General features: G+C 54.4%; 1 protein-coding gene across 2 annotated transcripts in view; it reads left to right on the plus strand.

Annotated features, from left to right (window-relative positions):
* The window catches only part of AKAP13 (A-kinase anchoring protein 13), a 186,927-nt gene extending 162,098 nt beyond the window's left edge, over positions 1-24,829 (plus strand). For both annotated transcript variants that reach the window (XM_081114820.1, XM_081114819.1), the window contains exons 18-37: positions 2,533-2,600; positions 3,781-3,847; positions 5,611-5,746; positions 6,542-6,654; positions 7,252-7,404; positions 7,976-8,226; positions 9,218-9,343; positions 9,447-9,564; positions 10,649-10,897; positions 12,807-12,883; positions 13,966-14,147; positions 14,261-14,343; positions 15,461-15,655; positions 16,326-16,487; positions 16,880-16,950; positions 17,404-17,448; positions 18,112-18,162; positions 19,084-19,533; positions 22,068-22,398; positions 22,976-24,829. In XM_081114820.1, the coding sequence (XP_080970946.1) occupies positions 2,533-2,600; positions 3,781-3,847; positions 5,611-5,746; positions 6,542-6,654; positions 7,252-7,404; positions 7,976-8,226; positions 9,218-9,343; positions 9,447-9,564; positions 10,649-10,897; positions 12,807-12,883; positions 13,966-14,147; positions 14,261-14,343; positions 15,461-15,655; positions 16,326-16,487; positions 16,880-16,950; positions 17,404-17,448; positions 18,112-18,162; positions 19,084-19,533; positions 22,068-22,398; positions 22,976-23,025 (2,978 nt within the window). In that variant the 3' untranslated portion in view covers positions 23,026-24,829. The remainder of the gene's footprint in view (positions 1-2,532; positions 2,601-3,780; positions 3,848-5,610; positions 5,747-6,541; positions 6,655-7,251; positions 7,405-7,975; positions 8,227-9,217; positions 9,344-9,446; positions 9,565-10,648; positions 10,898-12,806; positions 12,884-13,965; positions 14,148-14,260; positions 14,344-15,460; positions 15,656-16,325; positions 16,488-16,879; positions 16,951-17,403; positions 17,449-18,111; positions 18,163-19,083; positions 19,534-22,067; positions 22,399-22,975) is intronic.
* The last annotated feature ends 275 nt before the right edge of the window (positions 24,830-25,104 follow it).

Genomic DNA, 25,104 nt, shown 5'->3' on the forward strand with positions numbered 1-25,104 from the left:
ACAAATAACTCTTTATTTAACCTGTGACCTTAGGAAGCATCAGAGTTTTCCCCAGAATAATCAGGACTTGTTAGCATGTGTCCTAATGACCAGTGGCCTGAAGCCTGAGAAGCCCCTTCCTTCCGAGCTCTGACTGCGTGGAAGTGGAGAGGGTGAACCCTCCCTCGGGGGCAGTCCTGGAGTGTTCCTGAGTCTGGAACTCCAGTTCCGTTTGGCCTGCTCCCTCTCTTCACTGTCCTAAGCTGATCTTCTCAAGATGCTCTCACTAATGGGTTGTTTTATTTGTCTGCTGAAAGAAAAGGCGAGTACTGTGTATAATGTTCACCAAAGACTGGAGTTGGTTGATGGCAGAGGTTAAAGAGGAAAAGCAGCAGCAGCAGCAGATAAGATGGTTGCTCCCAGTGGGTTTCCCTTTTCTTGCGTTTGATGCCGATTCCCTTCGTGCAGCACAGAAATGGAAGTCGGGGTTGTTTGCGCTTTTAAGTTGAGAGGCGTCTAATTAGGGGTGGGCTCTGTTCCCATCAGCCTCTGTGCCAAGACCTCTTGCAAGAATTTTGAACAATGAAGGCGTATTGCTTACTGCTGTTAGGAAATCGTCTTTAACAATAAGAGGCCAGATAATCCTTTGCCTTCCCTAGCAGCATGGTATGGTTGGTGGCAGAGAGCTTGAAAAGGGGATCGATTTGTCTCTGAGTCCTGTGTTCTTGGTAAATGTCTGTTTTCCAAAACAGAGAGTAAGGTTTTAGCTCATGGCTTTGGCTGATGCGAGTGGGGCCGAGGTTCCTAAGTCACCCACGCACACCCCTGACCCCGCGGCTGTGCGGAGCCCAGCACAGCGTGGAAACAAGCTGAGTGGTTGTCCAGTCGGCACTTGAGTGTGTGAAGCAGATGTCCATGCAGAGTGTTTATCATTAAGACGAGTGGATGTGGGGACACGTCCCAAAAAGGGACTTCGTGTGAAAAGTTGTTTACTGGAAGCATATTGTAAACATTATTTCTGCTTTTATGATTCACCAGCTGAAGTTGTCTTTTTAAATCTCAAATATGAGTGTTGCTGAAGTCTGTTTAAGTGTTAGCACCACGCCCTCAGCAGGTGACGTCATTCTCCGCAGGACGATGGGCCTCATCGGGAGGAGGGACACATGCGGCTGGGCTGCAAGGCCTGCTCACAGTGTGCTAGTTGGCCAGTTTTTGTTTGTTTAATTCTCCCCCCCATTCATTTGTTTTTAGAGAGAGAGGAAGGGAGAGGGATACAGAGATGGAAACATCCATGAATCGATGACAGAGAAGCGTGCGCCAAGTAGGCGTGAGGAGCCACTGTAGAGGAAGGAATGCGAGAAGGCCTTTGCGTCTGGGATTCTGGCAGTCCCCGTCCTAGTATCATCCCCTCCCCATCATCACTCCGCACCCCCTCCCCTCACCCCTGTCCCATCCATATGTACCAGCGAAAAGAACATCTCAGCCCGTAGTTAGGGAGTTGAGATGGGTAGGAGCTGTGTAGTTCCTGAATCTGTGTGAAGCATTGCTTAGTGGATGACATCTGGTTCCTATTCTCAGGGAGCCTGTTCCCTGGAGAGGCAGTTGTCCCCACAGAGGGACATTTTATTTGTTTTGACTTCACCTCTGGCCTCTGGCACAGTTCTGGTCTCTTACATCATGGCAGCAGTGAGCACTGATGACCCCTCTGAGGCACAGAGGGCTGGGATTTTATGCCAGTGGCCCTGTTAGGCCAAGAGAGTGACAAGTAAGAATTGAGATGCCCTGGCCGGCTGCTCAGTGGTTAGAGCACCGGCCCTGGTTCTAAGAGTTCCAGGTTTGACTCCGGTCAAGGGCACGAACCTGGGTTGCGGGTTGCCCAGCCTGGCAGGCAGCTGATTGATGTGGCTCTCTCACATCCATGTTTCTCTCCTCTCTTTTCCTACCCCTCCCCTCCACTCTCTCTCAAATCAGTGGAAGGCGTATCCTCCACTGAGGATTAAAAAGCAAACAAGCAAGCAAAAGAGTGGAACTGAAATTATGTCCTTGGCAAACTGGTGCCTGCTCCATCTGTCAGGGAGGCTCCTCTTTTTCCTGAGTCAGGGCTCTCCTCGCCTGTCTTCTGTGGCTCTTGACTCGGGGTGGGTCCCAGGTAAAAGGACAAATGGGTTTTCAGCTTCGCACGCTGCCTCTGACATAGTCACGCCCGCGTCCCAGCCCCTCTGACGGGGCCTTTATTTATGCATTTCCTTGTGACTCAGGGTGACATATTGAGGCAGGCACTCTTGGTTTTAGTTCTGGGAGTCTTTCAGCTTCCTGCCTGAGATCCCAGACTTTGAGTCTTTGTTAATCAGAAGCCACATCTGCTCTTGCTTCTCTCCTCCTCCGGGTGACATCACACGCCCGGCTGGGAGAAAGCCCGCAGTCTGCGCTCCGCCACTCTGCCCCCCGTGTGAGCGCTGCACACGGGCGCTCGGGGCTGCTGGGCCCAAGTCAGAACCTGGGATTGGCTTGTTCGTGAATGTCACCTTGCGGGTTTTCTTGCTTCCTTTTCAGATTGCAGTGCTTTCGTCCACAAAGGCTGTCGAGAAAGTCTGGCCTCCTGTGCGAAGGTCAAAATGAAGGTAAGACGTTTCTGCCTGAACCGGTCCAGTCTCAGAGCTGGGAGAGTGGAGGTGGTGTGGGTTTTGTTTCTTTTCGTCATTCGGTCCCAACTTCGAGACCAAAATAACCCCCCAAATAAATTTTTTCCTCTTAAGTAATTTACTCTCTTTCCAGTGAACATACTTGGGAATCTGTGGCTTTTGGAAAATGCAGTGTTTTCAGAACTTGTTCACGTTAGATACACATTTCTCTGAGGTTCTCTTGTGTCACTTCTGGAGTGATGTTCTTCTTAGCTACATCTGCAGACCTACTCTGCTATTACTTACGGCTTCCTCAGGCAGGACCCTGAGGCAGCAGGCAGGGGCGACGGCTCTGCCGTGCTCGGGCGGGGGGTTAGGGTTGGATGTGTGTCTGGCAGCCCCTTTCTCACGGGGCGTGGGGACGGTCCCTGCCTGAGCACGCGTGCTGGTCACAGCGTGCGGTGATGCGCACTGCTTCTCAGGCGGCCCGGAGGAGAAGAGCGTGGTTTGGGGCATAGCGTTCAGGTGCCCGCTGTGTGTAGCCACCCACAGCCTCTCCGGCTACGTCTGCACACATGCTCGGGGTGCCGTGTGATTCATCGATAACCAGGCTCGTTTATCCAGCGCCCTGGCCCCAGACTCGAATGTACAGCAGACTCACCTCGGGGGCTTGTTAGAAGTCACCGCCCGGGCCCACCTTCAGAGATTCAGAGTCCGGGTTGGGCCAGGGAGGTGCATTTCTAGCGAGTCCCTAGCTGATGCTGCTGGTCTGAGGACCGCGCCTGCGGAAGCAGTGAGCCCGTGTGGGTGACAGACCGTACCCCGGGTCTCAGGCAGCGGGATCCCCGGGGGGTGCCCCTGGCTGCTGTGGGTGAGAAGAAAGCGCTGATGGGTCATTCGCCACGGAGGGGATGCTCAGGTGGCCGTGAGGCAGAAGAATGCTATCCTGGGAAGGCGGGCTCCTTCCAGGCAGAAAGGAGCAGCCTTTGTGGAATCAGAGCGAGTGGCGGGCTGGGGGGAGGCCAGCAGGGGCCTGGCTGGGACTAGGGTGCTGAGGACATTGCCAAGGACACAGCAGGGAAGGGGGAGCAACTGGCCGTCTTTCTACTTTAGCGTCTTGACACGTGACAGAAGGTAAAGGGTAAATGCCACCTTCACGTGTGACTTTCTCTCCTTTCAGCAGCCGAAAGGGAGCCTTCAGGCGCACGACACGTCATCCCTGCCCACAGTCATCATGAGGAACAAGCGTAAGTAGCCCAGCCCGCCTCTCACGGTTCTTCCTGACTCTCGTTCAAGGCCTAACCATGCTTATGTCTGCTCACTGGCTACCAATCAAGATGTGAGTATCTATCTTGTGTTAAGTTAGAGAAGGCTGCAGGTTTATTGACCAAAAGCTTAACATGTTATCAGTCTCTCTTGGAAGGTTTCTAGTTAGTGTAGTGGCTTCAAAGGCAGCACCATGCCCCGGCCGGTGGCTCGGTTGGTTGGAGCATCATCCCGTACGCCAGAAGGTTGCGAGTTCAATCCCCAGTCGGGGTGCGTGCAGGAGGCAGCTGGTCGATGTTTCTTTCTCACATCGATATTTCTCTCCCTTCCTCTCTGTCCAAAAAATCAAAAACGTCTCCTTGGATGAGGAGTTTTAAAAAGGCGGTACCGAGATCCTGGCTGTTTGAGCCAGTGACTCCTGTGCACCTTGCAATTCCTATTCAGTGAGTTGACAGTTATTCTTGCTCTTAGTGCCTCACAATTGCATGAGTCAGAAGCGATCTTGCTTATTAAACATCTTGATAAACTGGGAAGCGCTCTTTTCTTTTTCAAAGGCTTCAAGGCCCACAGAACAATGGAAATCGTACTCTCCGTTCACATCAGACTGTGTGTCACCAATCTGCACAAGGCTTCACTTTGGTTTTACTTAATATAGTTCCTTTTTTATTAATAATTATTTACTTTCCAGTTACAGTTGACATACAGTATTATTACAGTTCCCATTTTCATTCTCCATCTTTCTCGTTCCTTACCCTCCTGGGTGCCGACTGTAGTGTGTCCAATGTGCATCTTCTAATCCGTCATGTCTTTAGACATATGGAGATCTCTGAAAATATCCATTCTGCTTTCCCCCCACTCGCTACCTTTCTGAGATAACACGTAAGCTGTTGTTAAGACTGCTGCATGGTGCTCTCTTATAAACATGCACCCCGTTTCAGTTACCAGTTCCCCCCAAGACATATATCTGAGTTGTTTCCAACTACACCCTTAAAAATAACACGGTAATGAATGCCATCTTAATTGGCTCGATGGGAGCCTGTGTGTGACTTACCCCTAAGGCAGTATTTTTCAAGTGTAGTTTCTGGATTAATTAGAAGTGCAAATTCTTGGATCCTACCCAGACCTACTGAGTCAGAAATTCCAGAGGGTTAGCCCAGTGATCTGTGCGTTTTTTTAAAAAAATAAACATATATTTCAGAGAGGAAGCAGAGGAGAGAGAGAGAGAGAGAGAGAGAGAGAGAGAGAGAGAGAGAGAGAGAGAGAGAGAGGGCTGCCTCCTGCACAGCCCCCACTGGAGATCAAGCCCACAACCCAGGTGAGCCCTGACCGGGAATCCAACCAAGGACCTCCTGGTTCCTGGGTTGATGCTTAAGCCCTGAGCCACACCGGCCAGGCCATAATGTATTAATTGGTCTTCTTTTGATATTCATTTGTATCATTTCCAATCTTTCGTTTTATCAATACTGTTGCATTGAATAACTTTGGACATGTGTCATTTCAAACACAAACAAGTATATCTTATGGGATAAACATATCCTGGAATAGAATTACTAGATCAAAGTGTATAGGCATATACAGTTTTAATAGAAATTGCCAAATTGTCTTCTCTGGAGTTTTCCACCCATTCACACTCCCAGGGCAAGTCGGCTGTAGAGCAGTGCGCTTCTGTGGCCTTTGTCAGATGAGTCAGTCCTGGTGGGCGTGGAGCGGTGACGCTCAGCTGGTGTCTTCTCTCCCTTCACAGCCTCGCAGCCCAAGGAGCGCCCTCGGTCCGCAGTCCTCCTGGCTGATGAAGCCACTGCCGCCCCCCTGTTCCCCAATAGACGGTCCCAGCAGAGCATGTCCCTGTCCAAAAGTGTCTCCATACAGAACATCGCTGGGTGAGTGGGGGTTCAAGGATAGCACAGTAACACTGGCATAGTCATGTCATTTGACAAAAAGATCTCGGTAATGGGTTTGGAGTACATGGAGTGATTCCGATGAGAATGAGGATGACATTTGATCACTCACTGCTGTGGCTACAGTTTGTCACAAGGATCCCCTTTAAACACCCTCATCGGGCCAGGTTGTCCTACGCTTTTGTATATCATTACCCCGCTTCGAAAACCCTGAGTTCTGAAAGGGTGGTTTCTAATCAAAATAGGAAGTAGGAATAGGAAAAAGGGTGATTTCATTCTGAATTGTTAGTGCTAATCCCTTGTGTCATACACAAACATTCGCTGGGTGCCTGCTGTGCTAGCTGGTGAGTTGGGGTCAAGAGAGCACAAGAATAACCAATATCACCCCAATAAATTTAATAAGAAAATATTTAAAAATTTTAAAAAGAATCCAGTTTATTATAAATGCTCAGCCTGTAATTGGGGGACAGGAGGGAAATGCAGTGGTTAGACGGTGAGTGTCAGACAGAGAAGTTTCTTCTATAATGTGTATACATTTGGGGGGCAGAGCAATCTTCTTATCTATCATTTTAATAAAACCCAAGGCTCATAGCTCAGGTTTGCAGTGACGCTACGTGCTTTAACTTCGATGAGTAGTTCTTGCCCCTGGGTTCCCAGCATAAGCCTGTGTCTGGGTCACACAGTCCGTGGGTGGCTGTCGCTGATCGTCCCGGTCCTCAGTGGACAACACAGACCATGGCTCATCCCCGTGTGTGACGCGCTGCTCTTTGTCCCCAGAGTTGGCAACGACGAGAACATATCGAACACCTGGAAGTTCCTGTCGCACTCCACAGACTCGCTGAATAAAATCGTCAAGGTCAACGAGTCCACAGAATCCCTTACTGACGAGGGTAAGAGGAAGTTGTAGCCTACACTTCGTTTTCTGTAGCGACTGTGCCGCTGCCTCACCCAGAATAGCGGCGTGTGTGGAATCTAGTGCCTGCCTCTTCCTTACTCCTGTGAAGATTGCCTAAATTGTCCATAAAACATCCAGTGCTTGGTGATAAACTGGTAATCACACCTACCCCCTTGTTCGATAGTTGTCCATTGAAAGATGTCCTTGCTTTTAATATGGTCATATTCTATACAAACGCTTTCTCTCCACCCCGCCCCCAGACTTTAAGTTCTAGCTCTCTTGGCTCAGTGTGAGCCTATTGTCCTAAACAAGCAAAGTTCCCAGGTCCCATCCAATTCCTACTTCACGTAGGAATCGTGTCTTAATGGCATTTGATGTGTGTGATGCTCACCACTCTAGCAAAGCCTCGGCGAGAGCGTGTCGCTCCCAAACAGGCAGAGAGTCCCTTCTCTACTGGAAGGTGGTTCTGTGAACACCGCAGGATTCCCGCGGAGTGTCTGCGTCCTAGGAAGTGGTCACACCCAGGGAAGTCCACGCAGACTTCCGAGAGGTCCCAGACAGGGTTGTGATGCTGGCTCGTTGCTGTTTTGAGGAGTAGGTACAGACATGAATGAAGGACAGCTGATGGGCGACTTCGAGAGTGAGTCCAAGCAGCTGGAGGCGGAGTCCTGGAGCCGCGTGGTGGACAGCAAGTTTCTGAAGCAGCAGAAGAAGGATGCAGTCAAGCGGCAGGAGGTGATCTATGGTGAGACCCTGCCCTTCTCTGCGGGCCCTGCCTGTGCGCGGGGTCCAGAGGGTGCTGTGGGCCATTCCCTGGGCTGTGGAGAGTCAGTGTTCATCTGTGTAGCATCTCAAAGACTTTCCTTTACAACTTTGAGGTATAGAGACATGCTCTTACTTCTTTCTATCCCTTTTCCTCTCTTTACAATTGCTTCCTCTAATTGTAGTGGCCGTTTCATTTACTATGAGTGCTTATTTATGCCACAGGCCGAACAAGAAGTCTCTTGTTTACTGCCTCCACCACACTAGGGACAAGTCGCTATTTCCTGTTTCTAGGAAATAGGAACACGGTACATTATGAAAGGTTTCAATTCCAGTGAAGACTGATTGGGAAACCGCCAGGGTGATGAGGCCCCAGCACCTGTGGCGGGTCCCAGGGGGGCGGGAGGAAGAGGAGGAAAACGCTGTAGGGAAGGCAGCTGCTGACCCAGGTTTAACACTTAAACGGGCTCTGAGTAGCCTGGGACTCCGGGGGCTGCTGGCAGCAGCAGGGGCGCCGGGAGGAGGGCCCTGACCACTGAGCGTTGTCCCGGCAGAGCTGATGCAGACGGAGCTGCACCACATCCGCACGCTCAAGATCATGAGCGACGTGTACAGCCGGGGCATGATGACCGAGCTGCTCTTCGAGCAGCAGATGGTGGAGAAGCTGTTCCCCTGTTTGGACGAGCTGATCAGCATCCACAGCCAGTTCTTCCAGAGGATCCTGGAGCGGAAGAAGGAGTCCCTGGTGGACAAGAGCGAGAGGAACTTCCTCATCAGGAGGATGGGCGACGTGCTTGTGAATCAGGTGAGGGGAGGGCGGCTGGGGCTCAGCAGCCGGGCACTGGCATCTCGGCTGTAGCGCCCGTTAGCTTTGTGCTCAGGCCAAGTGCTTCTCTCTCTGAGCCTCCGTTTCCTTGTCTGTAGTGAGGACAGTAGCTTTTCTCTTCTGATTCTGTTCTCTTAAAAATAAATTTTTTTTTCATTGATTTCAGAGAGAGGCAGGGAGAGGGAGAGAGAGGTAGAACATCAGTGATGAGAGAGAATCATGGATCGGCTGCCTCCTGCACGCCCCCTACCAGGGATGGAGCCCACAACCAGGGCATGTGCCCCGACTGAGAATCGAACCGTGACCTCCTGGTCCATAGGTCGATACTCAGCCACTGAGCCATGCCAACGAAGCTGTGATTGGCTCTTTTCGTTTAGAATCATGCTTTCAAGGTTCATCAGTATTGTAGCATGCATGAAGTCAGTATTTCTTTTCCTTTTGTGGCTGAGTAATACTCATGTATGTCACAATTTATGTATACATTTATCCTTTGATGGGTTATTTCCACTTTGGGGCTATTTGAATAATGAACATAGGTATGCAAGTTTTTGTGCGGACATATTTTTTAAATACATGTTTTTATTGATTTTTAGGTAGAGAGGAAGGGAGAGGAAGAGATAGACACATCTCTCAGCTGCTTCCTGCATGCCCCTCCTGGGGATCAGGCCGCCATCCGGGCCTGTGCCCTGACCGGCAGTCGAGCCCGGGGACCTCTTGGTGCCTGGGGCAGTGCTCAGGAGCCACACCAGCGGGGCTGGGCACATGGTTTATGTCTAGGAGTGAACTTGCTGGGTTATTTAACTTCTGGAGGAACTGCCAGGCTGTTTGCCAAAGCCGCTGCGCCATTTTAATCCTTTGGGGCAGTTTATGAGGAAGTATCTTGGGTTCTACAAACACGCAGCCGTGTACAAAATGGTGCTACAGATTTAGCGCCTGAGTTACAGCCTGACTTCCGCTCTCTTCTGTGCAGTTTTCCGGGGAGAACGCTGAACGCTTGAAGAAGACGTACGGCAAGTTCTGTGGGCAGCACAACCAGTCGGTGAACTACTTCAAAGACCTTCACACCAAGGACAAGCGTTTCCAGGCCTTCGTGAAGGTAGTGGCGTGCGGCATGAGCACCCGCCCTGGTCCCGGAGCCGTGTCGCACAGGGTGAGCAGCCTCCGCGGGCGGGTCCTGACGCGCCCCCATTCCCTTGCAGAAGAAGATGAGCAGCGCGGTCGTGAGGCGGCTGGGCATCCCCGAGTGCATACTGCTGGTCACGCAGCGCATCACCAAGTACCCCGTGCTGTTCCAGAGGATCCTGCAGTGCACCAAAGGTGAGCACCGCCGAGGAGCGCGTTCCTGCTTTACGGGCCTAAGGGATCCTGGGTCTTTATCTTCAAAACCGTGAAACATTCGCCCTGGCCAGTGTGGCTCCGTGGCTAGAGGGTTGGCCCATGGACTGAAGCGTCCCAGGTTCGATTCTGGTCAAGGGCACGTACCTCAGTTGCAGGCTCAGTCCCTGACCCTGGGAGGGCACATGTGGAGGCAGCCAATCAATGCGTCGCTCTCACATCGACGTTTCTCCCTCTGTCTCTCCCCCTCCCTTCCACTCCCTAAAATGCAATGGGAAGATACCCTCGGTGAGGGTTAGCAAACACACACCTGAACGTTATGTCAGCAGACGGAGAGGATCATAGTAAGAGGGGAAGGAACCCCTTAGTGAGCCCATCAAGCGTCCCGTGACCTGGGCGCACCCTCCCCTCCCTTTCCTCCGTCTGTCTGTCCATCTGTCTGTCTCTCTGGAGCACGCGGGCACCTTTCCTTCCTCTTTCTCTTCTCAAGGCTCATATCCCTCCCCCGTACCCTCACCCCCAAGTTCCAAGCGCCCTTCTGTTGCCTCTGTAACTTGTTTCCTTGAGCCCGTGTCTTCTACGGCTCACTTCTACCTCCGTGACTTCCTAAGTAAACTTTGATAGTTTGGGGGGAAAGAGTTCAAAGATCTGAATAACTTCTCCCTGTCACTGGACGGGCGATAGTTCCCACCGATTCCTCCTGTAAACGCTGGGATGGCCGCTCCTTCTCACACACTCGTGGCTGATCCTGCTTATACGCCATTACATGAAAGATGAGGTGAAACAGACAAGTAAGAAACTTGTTGCTCCTCTTCCTCCCTAAAAAGTTTGCCTCCTTCTACTTGCGAACGTAGCATATAATTGTATGTTTTCTATATTATTGCAAATGTCTAGCTTTACTGAGATTTAAACTTGTGCCCAAGAGCGGGATAAGCACGTGACCGTAGGCAGACTGGCATTGCTCCGACAGCGTGCGCACAGGGAGAAGGCTGAGCGAGGAGGGCAGGGCCTCCTTCTGCCCTTGTCTGCAAGGCTCCATGGGAAACCATTCTCCTTTCCTTCTCAGACAATGAGGTGGAGCAGCAAGACCTGGCTCAGTCCCTGAGCCTCGTGAAGGAGGTGATTGGAGCCGTGGACAGCAAAGTGGCGAGTTACGAGAAGAAAGTACGTCTGAATGAGATTTACACGAAGACAGACAGCAAGTCGATCATGAGGATGAAGAGCGGCCAGATGTTTGCCAAGGAGGACCTGAAGCGGAAGAAGCTGGTGCGGGACGGGAGTGTGTTTCTGAAGAACGCCGCGGGCAGGTTGAAAGGTGCGGGTCGCGTTTTCTCTCGCTCTGAGCAGGTGCCAGAGGACAGCGGGCAAAATCCAAGTATTTTCATTAGAAACTCACCTCCAGGTTTTTCCGAGGGAGCCCACGTCCAAACATCATGCAGGAACAACCATCATGTAATTGTTCTTAATCTTGTATCCAAAAGGTCTGGTTTGAGATAGCTTATAAATCATGTAAACACACCAAGTTTAGCCCTTGGTTCAGAGGATAGAGCATCAGCCTGCGGACCAAAGCAAGGGGTCAGATTAACACGCAGGTGTTAAGGACGGTGTATGTTCCTACAGGCCTGGCTCGGGCCCGTCCGCACTGCCCTCTCCCGCTGTCTCTGAGCTGCTGGCTGGTCAGAAACACCTTCCCTCCCTCCCCCGTGAGGCCTGACTTTTTTAGAGCTGCCGCTGCCTGGAGCTGGCTCCGTATTCTTTCCTTTACAAAGCCGTTAGCCACTCCCCGAACAGAAACTAACAGGCCCCAGATGTTGGAATGAAGCTGTGGTCCAGCCCGCGGCGGAGCACTAGGTTTTCTGCCCTGAAAGGCCGCCAGCGCAGATAGAAGTGGGTGTTGAGTCACTCTCACCCCAAGTGAACTCGTGCCAGGAACAGCGGGTCCTGTGTGGGTGCCCTTTGAAGAGGGGGTTCTCCGGGCCCTGACACCGAGCGTGTAAACCTCATGATCCACTGAGGGTGAAACTTGTGTTTTAGAACTTTTTTTTTTGGCAGGCACCTGAATTACTTAAAAGTAAACTTAAAAAAAAAAGGCAGTGCATGGAAAATGACTGTCATCCAGGCTGAAAACTCGCCCTCCCTGGAAGGAAGGCAGCCTCGCTTGTTTTCTCCCTGGCTTTGCAGTGATGACCCGGAAGGGGGTCTTGCTGTGGCAGAAGCGGCAGGAGGGCCGCACGTGTCAGTGTCATTCTTCCCACGGAATCGTGGTCCCCTCTCCAGAGAGGATGCCACAGGAGGCTCACTGCAGAGATGTCTGACTGTCCTTCAGGCAGCGATGCAAGGTGTCATCTGTGCTCCTTCAGGATTACATCAAGCGTTTGTGGCCAGTAAAAAAAAAATAATAATAATAATAATAAAATATATGTATATATTTACTGATTTCAGAGAGGAAGGAAGAGGGAGAGAGAGATAGAAACATCAATGATGAGAATCATTGATCGGCTGCCTCCTGCACGCCCCCTACTGGGGATGGAGCCCGCAACCTGGGCATGTGCCCTCACTGGGAATCTAACCTCGACCTCTTGGTTCATTGGTTGATGCTCAGCCACTGAGCCACGCCAGCCAGGCTGTGGCCTTTTGATTCCTAGATCCAACTAGAGATGTTCATGTGCGTTGAGAAGCAGAGAAGGCTGTTCCGTGGCATGGAGAGGCTGAGGCGGACTTGACACAAAGCCCGCGTGCTCACACCTGCCTGTGGAATCAGAGGGCGGTGTGTAGCTCTCTGTTCTGACACTTAGAGACTTTTCTCCGTCACCTTCTGGCAGCGTTCCTGCCTGCGATCCCACGCCTTTCCCAGCGCTCTAAGCGGAAGGTGGGAAGTCCTGCGACTGGGAGTATTTTGTGGAATATGGTGCTGTCTAACATCTGTTCAAGTCCTGCTCTCCAGTTATATTCCTCGAGTATTTTATTCTTTAAATCTTTCCTCATGAGATGGATCTTTTCAGAACTAAATACTTAAACTTTTCCAAGACGGGCCACTGGTGATAAAAACCCCATTTTGAAATGCCCCTGAAAGTCTAGTGACCAGATCCGGGTCATGGCGCAATGTGAGGCCGTGCAGCCTGGCCCTGCCTGGCTCTGGGTGTGTTGCGAATTACTCGTGAAAGTGCTGTGCAGAGCTACCCTGTTCAACAGCCATTGTTCTCCTCTCTCCCCCCACCCTGCAGAGGTCCAAGCAGTTCTGCTGACTGACATTTTAGTTTTCCTTCAAGAGAAAGACCAGAAGTACGTCTTTGCGTCATTGGTAAGCTCAATTGTTCGTCTCTTCTGTTTGTAATTAATAACAGTGTTCAGGACAGTTAAGGGTAAATTGAGCATAAATGAAACACTGTGTTGTTGGTCTCCCTGCTCTCAAAATCAATCAGCTCAGGACAAATTTGTCTGGATAATTCTTATATAATAACCATTTTCTGTCCCTCTCCCAAACTCCCCTGTCCCCCCCCCCCCCAAATTTTTTTTTTTCCTGTTTCTTTACAATCCTTTTGAGAGCCTTGGACATTTGATCACTGGAGTATTTCTCACCCATTGTGCCCCATAAATCATGCTAATTTATAATATTGCTAGCCAGATTCTGTGAGGATTCATCATGTAGAAAACATGACTCAAACCTTCATAGCCATAAATTGTCATTTCCTTTGTGGAACTTTTTTCTGTTTGATAAAATGTAAGTGAAATAACGAGATATTTCTCCTTATCCTACATATACCATTGTTTAACCATGTGCTTGCTTGCTTTATTTAATTAATTAATTAATTTTTTAAAATGTATTTTATTGATTTTTTACAGAGAGGAAGGGAGAGGGATAGAGAGTTAGAAACATCCATGAGAGAGAAACATTGATCAGCTGCATCCTGCACACCTCCTACTGGGGATGTGCCTGCAACCAAGGTACATGCCCTTGACCAGAATCGAACCTGGGACTGTTCAGTCCATAGGCCGACGCTCTAGTCACTGAGCCAAACTGGTCAGGGCTAACCATGTGCTTTAAAAAGGCATCTTGCCTGGCTGGTGTGGCTCAGTGGTTGTGCATCAACCTATGAACCAGGAGGGCATGGTTCGATTCCAGGTCAGGGCACATGCCTGGGTTGTTGGCTCCATCCCCAGTAGGGGGTGTGCAGGAGGCAGCTGATCAATGATTCTCTCTCATGATTGATGTTTCTCTCTCTCCCCCCACCCCTTCCTCTCTGAAGTCAATAAAAATAAATTTAAAAAAACAACCAACAACAACAAATAAAAAGGCATCCTGTCTCACCTGAGATGGAAGTTGTCTCTAGACTTAGGCTATTGTAACATTTCTTACATCTGCCCCTCCCCCCCTTCTTCTAGGACCAGAAATCCACAGTGATCTCCTTGAAGAAGCTGATTGTGAGGGAGGTGGCGCACGAGGAGAAGGGGTTATTCCTCATCAGCATGGGCATGAAGGACCCGGAGATGGTGGAAGTCCACGCCAGCTCCAAAGAGGAGCGCAACAGCTGGATCCAGATCATCCAGGACACAATCAACACCCTGTAAGCTGGCACACCCACCGGGCCTCCCGCCTCGCGCCTTCCTAATCGCTGGCAGTCCCAGGGTAATCCATGTCTCAGGGATCTTTCCTTTCATTTTATTTTGGTTGTGTTAGGAACAGAGATGAAGATGAAGGAATTCCTAGTGAGAATGAGGAAGAAAAGAAAATGTTGGACACCAAAGCCCGGGAATTAAAAGGTAAAGCTGTGGGAAGTGGCCTGAGACCCTGTCTGTGGTGTCCTCCCAGGGCCTGGGTTCCAGAGCTGCCCTGCAGACACTCCAAAACGGGGGATCAAGAGCTTTTCACAAAAGAGAAACCAAGTCTGAGCTGTCACAGTCCTGGTACAAAGCAGACGTAAGACTGTGTCCCACCCTAGATCCCCGGAATATTGATTCTCTTGTCTCAGTATCCGTCTTCTGGGACCCTTTGCCACAGAGGATTTTGCAAAAATCAAGGTCACATCTAAGATTAAAGCAAGAAGGAAAGGGACTTGAGGAAAAGAACTTTCCAGTCAGTGTGGTTTTATGTTACCCTGGCTACTGTGCCGTACGCTCACAAGTGAGTTATGAGGTGGTTTGGGGAGAAGTGTGCCTGTTGATTATGCTTGACCACTACGAAGTCCCTACTGTTCTGTGTGGTCTTATCAGTATCCCTGTGAGACCTGGATCCTCATGCCCATTATGCAGATGAGAAAGCTGAGGTGCAGAAAGGCCGCGCCAGCCAGGGCCCACCTACAGTTCACGCAGGGCCAGGATTTTGCTCCCTGTCTCCTGACAGCAGAGCGAGTGCTCATCCCCCTTTGCCGGTGCTGGGGTGTTAGCACCAGCAGTAATTGAAGGCCTGGGAGTGAAGGAGACCCCAGGAGGAAGGCGTGTAAGGCTAGACAGCAGCCCAGGGTGGAGCCAAGGGAACCCCAGATATTCCACTGCAGGTGACAGGTCTGCACCTGAGGGAGGATTTTAGGAAGAGAACCAGTGAGGGCCTCACAGGAGGGAGGAATCTCCGTGCTGGAAAGGATGACATAGAAGATTTACTTATGACCCTGGAGCGAGTCGATGTAGTGATGGGCAAAAGCCAGAAAAGAGCGCTGGCTTGTGCTGTCAGAAATCCCAGTGTTTGCCTAGAAAGACAAGGGGAGGTTACTAGATAGAAATTACAGAAGGAAAACTTGACACAGTCTCCAGGAAGAAAATTAACGGGGGGAAAGCTCTGTTCTCTGCTGTCCCATAAGATACCACACGGTGGCGCTCGTGTCTTTGTCACCGCATCATACCAAGGGATCAGACCACCAGTCCTTTTCTCCATCCACCTCAGAACAACTTCAGCAGAAGGACCAGCAGATCCTGCTCCTGCTGGAAGAGAAGGAGGGGATCTTCCGGGACATGATGGAGTGCAGCACCCCCTTGCCGGAGGAATACTCCCCCACCCTCAGCCCTCGGATCCTCTTCCGCTCCAACACAGAGGAGGCGCTCAAGGGAGGACCTTTAATGAAAAGTGCAATAAATGAGGGTAATCTCCGTTCAGTGCTACCCCTTCTTTCCCCAGTGTGGTTTATACACTTACTTTTTATTGTTAAACAGCACAAATACAGAAAACAACCCCAAACAAACATTTCACTTTAGTGAGTTACCAGGTGAGCACCTTTTTAAAAAAGATTTGATTTTAGAGACGGGAAAGGAGGGAGGGCGAGAGAGAAAGAGAGAGGGAGGGAGGGAAACATTGATCAGTTGCCTCCCGTATGCTTCCCAACCTGGAATTACACCTGCAACCTGGCTGTGTGTCCTGACTGGGAATCGAACCCACAACCCCTTGGTGTATGGGACAATGCTCCAACCCACTGAGCCACATGGCCAGGGCCAGGTGAGCATCTTGTAGCCACTCCCCAGGCCAAGAAGTAAACTGTGGCCAGACGCCCTAGGAGCTTTTCCACGTGTCCTGTCCCTGTCAAGGCTGGCTCCCGCCCTCCAGAAAGAGCAGGTGCTGGGACTCACAGTGACCACTTCCATTTCTTTATGGTTCTATGGCCAAGTCCTCTTTGTAGACTTCACTGTTTAGTCTTGCTCCTGTTTTTTATGTGTAAAATTTAATTTCCAGCCCCTCCCACCATCCTTTTCCACGCAGTTTATTTTGGAAAAATCTGAGCTTTTTAACGTAGGGTTTGCATGTTTCCTCTTCCCAGTGGAGATCCTTCAGGGTTTGGTGAGTGGAAGCCTGGGAGGCCCCCTCGGGCAGGCGGTGAGCAGCCCTGTGGGGCAGGAAGGCACAGTTGGCCCCGTCTCCTTGCCCCGGAGAGCGGAGACCTTCGGGGGATTCGACAGCCATCAGATGAACGCTTCCAAAGGTGAGTGAGTGTGAGCTGGTGCTTTCAGAGGCCGGCCTGGACTAACACAGAACTAGAAATGGTCTCAGTCATCCGTAATGTTTCAGCGAGAGTCTCCTAAGGACCTGCTGCCATCCACTCAGGGAGCTGTCCCAGTGTCAGGTTCATGTCGCATAACGAAGGGGTTCGGGTCTCAGCTAAGCTGCAGCCAGAGGCATAACAACACTCGTCTTTCCATTTGGTTCTTCGGCGTCAGTAGAATGGTTAGGAATCCCTTGGCTGCCTCCAGGTGGCCTCCCAGTCTTTGTCCTCAGTGGGGCTCAGAAATACCGTATCCCGAAGCCGTGTGGGTTGCATTCTTTCCTGGCTAATCTGTTGCACAGCTGAAAGGACACGCCTGTTTGTGTGTTTAGGAGGAGACAAGGAAGAGGGAGATGATGGCCAGGATCTGCGGCGAACGGAATCGGACAGTGGTCTGAAAAAGGCATGTTTTCCCAAAATGCACTACGACCTCCTGGGCACTGCTGTCTGATTTCATGGGCTTTGGAATGCGTCCACTTGGATCTCGTTTTGGATTCCCGACTTGCTGTTTTTGTTTCCCACTTGGTCTGAAGAGGAAAGTGCATGTTAGAGCACCCGGTGCCGTTAGGAGTCCCGTCTCTCGGGCCGCGTGGCCTCTCGGCTTAGAGCTTCGTGTTTACATTCATAGCTCGGCCCGGCCCTGCAGGACCAGTTTTGTTAAGAGGTTTGTGTGAAAGGCCCAAACCAACATGAACTCTTGACAAGGCTCGAGTAGCAGCTCAGCGGGGAACCTTCATTTCCCCGCACGAGAGGCTGAGGCAGAACAGGACAGGGGCGCAGTGTGACCCAGACGCACACTGGGTGTGCTTCCTGCCCCGGGAGCTTCGTGCTTTGAAACTGTGGTTTTGTTTCTTAGGGTGGAAATGCTAACCTGGCGTTTATGCTGAAAAGAAACAACGAGGTAAGGACGGCGAGCTGTTGGAGAGGGTGACTTGTTGTCGCTGCTCAACTAGGAAAACTCCCGCTGGTTTTCCTGGTGTGAACAGGCTGGCTCCGGGCTGTGCTCTGCACACGTCACAGGGGGCTGTCACGCTGGCCACCAGCGTCACGTGGCTTTGTGCCGAAGTGTGGCCTGCTTCCTTAGAGCTCTGCTATGGCTCTTTGACACTTGACATTTTAGTCGATTAGACTGTTTTTTGTGTGAGCCAGGGTTCAAACTTAATTTTTTCCAAAGATCCAGCTAATTTTCTCAGAATAATTCATTGCGATTTCCTCGCCATTGACGTATAGGTGCTCCTTGTACCACCTGCTAAATTCTTACCATTGGCTTTGTGCTCTCTGTCCCGTGAGATCGGTAGGTGTGTCGTTTGGTGGCACCCGTTTTAAATTCCCGGCGCTTGATAACACATTTTACTGTCTTCTGAGGTCCCGCCCACCACCGCTCTTCGTGTCATGTTTCTCGTGGCTGCGTGTACCCGCTTACTCTCTTCCGTGCTTTCAGCTTGAGAGCCTTTGGTTGGAATGCAGTGCCTTGCTGTGTGTAGGGGGCTTGTCGGTCAGATGGCCGGGGGGGGCTGGGTCGGCTCCGTCCTGACGGGAGGTCTCCGTTGTGTCCCCCGTGCAGCAGGTCATCCAGAGCATCGTCCACCTGCACGAGCTCCTTAGCACTTTGCAGGTATGAGCCTCCTCTCCCGCCCCTTCACGCATGTCTCTCCCGAAGAACAGTGCGGGGGGGTGTCGGTGGCCTGGGTGTTTTACTTTATAGGTTACTGATGGGTAAACGGGGCCCTCAGTCTAGAGAAGGGGCCTTCGTGGTGAGGACAGTCTTGGACGCAGCGGTTAGAGTGTGGTCAGCCTCTGAGTCTGGATGGGCTGAGGCGGCAGGAGTGCTGGGGGGCTCTGGGAGGCCACGCCACGAGGCACAGGGCGCTGACAGGCACAGGCGATTTCCCTCTCCACAGGCCTGAGTGTGAGGTGCATGTCCCTGGCCCATGTCGCCCTGTGGTATTTGGATAGCGCGGCCTCCCAAACACCTGCTCTTTTTTTTTTTTTTTTTTTTTTTTTTTATTGATGTGAGGGAAACACATCGATTGGTTGCCTCCTGCATGTACCCTGACCAGGGCCCAAGCCCGGGAGGAGCCTGCAGCCTCAGCACGTGCCCTTGTCTGAAATCGAACCCAGGACCCTTCAGTTTGTAGGCCAACGCTCTATCCAACTGAGCCAAACTGGCCAGGGCCCAGACACCTACTCCTGAGTGCTTTCTGGGAGCATCCTGCCGATCTGCTCACTTCCGCTCTCGAAAACCTACCCAGTCCCATCCTACCTGCTCCCACCTCCAGACACACACTCCCCACCCCGGGCAGTGCCCGTGTCTGCAGGCAGCACGTACCCAGTTTGACACCATACTGAGTCCCCACACCATTGGCACCCCTAGTTGATACGCCCCCGGCTCTCCTGGAGGGCTGTTCCAGGCCAGCTCCAACAGGGGGGCAGAGTGTCCTCTGTCCCGTGCCCGCTGCCCCTGGGCCCAGGACAGGAAGGAGGGGCAGGGAGGCGGTCCCAGCCAGAGGCTCACCGGCCCCCCTGGTGCCCGCAGGGGGTGGTGCTGCAGCAGGACAGCTACATCGAGGACCAGAAGCTGCTGCTGAGCGAGAGGGCGCTGGCCCGCAGCTCGTCCCGGCCCAGCTCCCTGGTGGAGCAGGAGAAGCAGCGCAGCCTGGAGAGGCAGCGCCAGGACCTGGCCGACCTGCAGCGGCAGCAGGCGCAGCACCTGGAGGAGCGGCGGCGGCGGGAGCGCGAGTGGGAGGCCCGGGAGCGGGCGCTGCAGGAGCGGGAGGCCCGGCTGGCCCAGCGCGAGGAGGACGTGCAGCGCGGCCAGCAGGACCTGGAGCGGGACCGGGAGGCGCTGCTGCAGAAGCGGGGCGCCTACCAGTACGACCTGGAGCGGCTGCGCACGGCCCAGAAGCAGCTGGAGCGGGAGCAGGAGCAGCTGAGGCGGGATGCGGAGCGGCTCGGCCAGAGGCAGCTGGAGCGCGACGCCTGTCAGGTACGGGGCCGCCTGTCAGGTACGGGGCCGCCTGTCAGGTACGGGGCCGCCTGTCAGGTACGGGGCCGCCTGTCAGGTACGGGGGCCGCCTGTCAGGTACGGGGGCCGCCTGTCAGGTACGGGGCCGCCTGTCAGGTACGGGGCCGCCTGTCAGGTACGGGCCGCCTGTCAGGTACGGGGCCGGCTGTCAGGTACGGGGCCGCCTGTCAGGTACGGGGCCACCTGTCAGGTACGGGCCGCCTGTCAGGTACGGGGGGGGGGGGGGGGGCCGCCTGTCAGGTACGGGGCCGCCTGTCGGGTACGGGGCCGCCTGTCGGGTACGGGGCCGGCTGTCGGGTACGGGGCCGCCTGTCAGGTACGGGGGGGGGGGGGGGGCCGCCTGTCGGGTACGGGGCCGCCTGTCGGGTACGGGGCCGCCTGTCGGGTACGGGGCCGCCTGTCGGGTACGGGGCCGGCTGTCGGGTACGGGGCCGGCTGTCAGGTACGGGGCCGCCTGTCGGGTACGGGGGCCGGCTGTCGGGTACGGGGCCGCCTGTCGGGTACGGGGCCGGCTGTCGGGTACGGGGCCGCCTGTCGGGTACGGGGCCGCCTGTCGGGTACGGGGCCGGCTGTCGGGTACGGGGCCGCCTGTCGGGTACGGGGCCGCCTGTCGGGTACGGGGCCGGCTGTCGGGTACGGGGCCGCCTGTCAGGTACGGGGGGGGGGGGGGGGGCCGCCTGTCAGGTACGGGGGCCGCCTGTCAGGTACGGGGGGGGGGGGCCGCCTGTCAGGTACGGGGGCACCTGTCAGGTACAGGGCTGTCAGGTACAGGGCCGCCTGTCAGGTACGGGGGCCGCCTGTCAGGTACGGGGCCGCCTGTCAGGTACTGGGGCCGCCTGTCAGGTACGGGGGCCGCCTGTCAGGTACGGGGCCGCCTGTCAGGTACGGGGCCGCCTGTCAGGTACGGGGGCCGCGGCAGAAGGGGCCGTGGCAAGTGGAACCTCTGCTCAGCACCAGGAGAAAGGACGCGCGAGAGAGGCCGATTCTACAGACTCTCTCTTCATAGGAAGGGCAGGGGGAAGGGAGTCTTCCCTCCTGTTTCCATCCCCGAGAGGTTGATGTGGGGATGGCGATGCTGGGGACTCGGGCAGGAAGTTAACGGGCCCTTCCTCAGCGAGCCGAGCCGGTGGTGGCCAGCTGCGACTCTGGAGCAGCCCCTCTGCTCGGTCCCGTGTAAGAAATCAGAATGGCCCTGGCCCGTGTGGATCAGTGGTCAGAGCACCAGCCTGTGGATTGAAGGGTCTCAGGTTCAGTTCCCGGTCAGAGGCACCTACCTGGGTTGCGGATTCCATCTCTCTCACGTCAATGTTCTCTCTCTCTCGCTCGCTCTCTCTTTCTCTCCCTCTCTCCCTCTCCCCCCCTCTCTTGCTCTCTCTCCTCTACCTCCCTTCCTTTCACTCTCTGAAAATCAGTGGAAAGCATATCCTCAGGTGAGGATTAACCACAAGAAAGAGATCAGAACGGCCCCCCAAAGGAACCTGTAGCCCATGTGGGGAAACGTGCCAGGGCTCGGGGACCGGGCCCTGCCTGTGAGCACCAGGTGCCAGTCAGTGGCCCTGAAAGGACGGGGAGGTGGGTTCAGGACGTCAGTTACAGGGAGAGCCCACCCCTCGGGGGGGAAGCAGCTGCTCTGTGCGGAGAGGGTGTTGGTGCTGAGGTGCTGGTGGAGGGCCCCTTGTGCTGTAGCTGCTCCTCGGGGAAGCAGCTTTCCCTCTGCAGCGCTGAGCTCCTGCAGGGGCCCCATGCGATCCTGGAGCACAGACGCTGGGGGCAGGGGGAAGCCTGGGCAGGCACAGATCGCCTGGTAGATACCCACGTCCTGTTGCCATTTGATAGATCGATTGACCTTGGACCATGAAAGAGAATTCAGCTGACAGCTTCTAGAAGGGGCGGTTCTGCTCCCTGCAGAGTCGTCGTGTGTGTGTGTGTGTGTGTGTGCATGTGCGTGTGCGTGTGCGTGTGCATATGTGTGAGACGCAGGAGGGTTCCTTCCTCCCCACCCGTCCAGTCCTCGGGCTCCACGGGCACAGAGGGCGAGGGTGGGGCTGACGGCCCTCATCTTGCTTTATCTCGGTTTGGCCTTTGACCAGAATAGACTCCTGGTGTAAACGCCACTGTCCAGCTGCTGTACTTCTACCCTGAACTGGCTTCTAGAAGCTCTGAGCCCCCAGTAATCCCCATCCCTGTGTACATCAGCCTTCAGGGTCAGGGTCGCAGCGCCCCTCTTTCTTCAGGGGGTGGGAGGGACCTCGCCCACGGTCCTATTCTTCTTTATGATGCAGGCGTTACGTGCACGGAGTAAACATAGTAATGGTGTCAAAGGTGACGTTTTCAGCACTGGCATCGGTCCTGCGTGGGGAAGGCCGTAAAGGAGCCTGAGCCTTTTTATGTTGAGGACTGTGGAGTCCGGGGCAGGGGTCACAGCCTGGCCAGCCTCCCGAGTGGCCCCGGGTGCCGCAGCCTCTGAGCACACCCCTTCTCTCGCACGTGTGCAGGTCTCCCATCCACACCCCAAGCTGCTGAGGATCCCCACCTTCCTCCCCAACCCCGAGGAGTCCCCCCTGCCGCCTGCGCCTTCGATAGCCAAGTCAGGGTCCTTGGACTCAGAACTCTCGGTGTCCCCAAAACGGAACAGCATTGCTCGGACACACAAAGACAAGGGGCCTTTTCACATACTGAGCTCTGCCAGCCAACCCAGCAGAGGGCCGGAGGGCCCCAGCCAGACCCCGGCGCCCCCCTCCTCCTCCACCCGCCTGTTTGGATTGGCAAAGCCAAAGGACAAGAAGGAGAAAAAGAAGAAGAACAAAGGCCGCTCTCCGTCTGGGGGTGAGTCGCACACCGTCTCCCCGTGGCTGGGTTGTCCTTGGAACCCGAGGAGGGGGAGATGTTGGTGGCGGGCCAGGTTAGTGAGAGGGACCGTGGGGTATATAAGAGCCAAATGGTCCTACTTCCCACCAAACCCCCTTGCACTGCCCGCAGCGAACCCAGATACCAGTTCAGGGAGCCTCCCAGGTGCTCGGTGCGGCACATGCTTGCAGGAGGCGGCACATGCCTGCAGGAGGCGGCACATGCCTGCAGGAGGCGGCACATGCCTGCAGGAGGCGGCACATGCGTGTGGAGGGCAGGCTTCCCTCTCAGGGTCCATCTAGCTCAGGAATGAGCCCCCCTCCCGGGAGCACTCCAGCCTCCCGCCTTCCCCCGCCTCGCCAGGGACTGATAATAGTACCTGTGCTCCGTGCGCACTTCAGTATCACGTAGGCTCCTGGCAGGAGTGAGGGCGGCGAGCAGGGGGCGGTCCCCCAGCCCCTCGTCTGTCTGCAGCTTAGAGCCTTGTGTTTGGGAGGAAAAGGGGGAGCTTGATTTTTTTCTGAATTTCTTTATCCTTTTGTGTCCCCTTTTCCAGACGGCCCTGCATCAGAAGTGCCCGCAGAGGGTGAGGAGATCTTCTGCTGACCCCCCTCCCCCGCTGGCCGTGGCACCAGCCCCCTCCTGCTGTCCCTGCGTGCCTGCTCTCCTGCGTGGACACCGCCCTCTTCAAGCGTCGCTCCTCCACACTGCAGGGCCGGGACCTGAGGGACAGAGGGTCCCGCGCGTCGGTGGGTGAGGAGGCCCGGACTTCCCACCCTGGCGATGGGGTGGGGGCCGGCCGGTTGAGAGTGTTACACTGAAAGCAGTGTCCCCAGAAGTCCAGGCGATAGTGTGGGCCATGTCAGGAATTCCTAAAAGCTGAAAGAATGTTCCAGATGAGGTGTGAAATGCTGGCTGCCTTTTGTTTTGGGGACCGCCTCTGAGACGCCAACAGCAGGTGGAGGGGACTTGCTGTGTGTGCATACAGTGACCGTCCGCGTACGTGCATGGGGCTGGCAGGGTCACGCAGTCTGTCTGTGAGCACTGCGCAGGCGCGTGCAGGCTGGGCTCTCGCCGCTGGGCCCCGAGGCGGTTCCCACCCCCCACTCCGCACGCCTGTTTGCATGTATCTCCGTTCCCTGTAGAAGGGATGACGGACACGTGTGGAAACCAGTGAGAAAAGACTTGGTGTTTCAAAAGCATCCGATCTGCACCTCCTCAATTCTCGTGTTCCAACCACCAAAACAAGGGTCCGATTTCATTGATCAATTCGGAAGAAATCCCACCCTGGTTTTCCAAGGTGTTTGCCCACATGTTCTGGGCGCGATGAAGCAGAGAGGCCTCCTCGTCACCACCCCTGCAAGGTGACACTTTTTGGTTGTCACTGACCACTCAGAAGTGGCCACAGCGTCCTGGCAGTGTTCCTGAGGACCACGGCGGCCCCGGGAAGCTGGTCCTGCCTGGCGCTCACGGGAGACAGCGGCCCCTCGGCTCCACCAAGAGGGACCCGCTTCTCCTGCAGGCGCTTGTCCCCGCCCCAGGCTAGGACCCCCAGCGGGGAAGTAGCTCAGTGAAGGTGTGAAACAGTGGTCTGTCTCCGCCAGCACAGGAGGGACGGCCGGGTGTGGCTCGGGAGGGCTCTCACTCTGTCTGGAGGCTTGGCAAAATTTAACTTCTTAAAAAGTTTTTTAAAAACCTAAAGGCCTGTTGGTTATTGCACTCTGCCCCGTGAAGATGCCTCAGAGGCGGCCTGTTTCCTGTCCTGTCTTCTGTCCTTTTTGCCTTCTGCGTTGGGTCTGTATTTGCTTTCAGCTTGTCACCAGCTGGGCGGTGCCGGGGTTCATGGGCGTGGCTCCCCTGCGAGGCCGCACCTGCCCCGCTGTGGCTGCCGGGAGGCACCCCGGGGACCGTGCTCTAACGCGGCTCCCACTCCTGCCTTCTGCCCCTCGGGAGCCGTGACCATCCTTTTTAAAAAACAAAAAATCTGTAACTTGGTGCTTGATGAATTGCAAGCTGGCCTTGCAGATGGAGATATTTATCTTTCAGTTTATTTGAAAGAGGTCTGGTTTAAAATCGTTAGCTAGTTATGTTTTATTTATTGTGTGTGTGTGTCCGTGTCCGTGTGTGTGAAGGGCGAACATACTGTCCCAACGGTTACCCAACTCCCTGGTCACTGTGGCGGGTGAGCGGCGCCGGCTGCTCACTCCTCAGTGTCTGCAAGTGCCTTGAAGGCCCACAAGACACCAGGGTGGGGAGGGTCCCTTTCCTGCCCCACCCCAGCCCCAGCGCATCCTTTACCAAGGAGGGGGTGTCTTCTTGCCACCGAGGAGGGACGCTTGCCTGTTTCTGTCATTGATTTTCTTTCCCTCCAGCAATAGACTTGAGGAATAAAACCAACTGATTTCTCCTTTTCTCTCATAACCATGTATCCACCCCACCCCTCCGCCCACCACCAAAGACCCTAAACAGCAAGCAGCCAGTCCCCCCAGCTTCGCGGCACAGCCGTGCCCGCCTGGCCCCCCCGGAGCTCAGCTGTCTGTCCTTGTCGCCTGCTGGGTTACCCCGGGGCTTCGTGTCGCTCTGCTGGAAGGCGGCACCGGGTCCACGTGCGCCCGGCCGCCTGTGCCCGGGACGATGTGATGGGCTGTCGGGCTGCGCCCAGAGGCCGGTGGACAGGGAGCGTGT

The sequence above is a fragment of the Myotis nattereri genome (assembly GCF_964212035.1).
Source record: "Myotis nattereri genome assembly, chromosome: 21".
In the NCBI taxonomy this organism is placed as follows: Eukaryota; Metazoa; Chordata; class Mammalia; order Chiroptera; family Vespertilionidae; genus Myotis; species Myotis nattereri.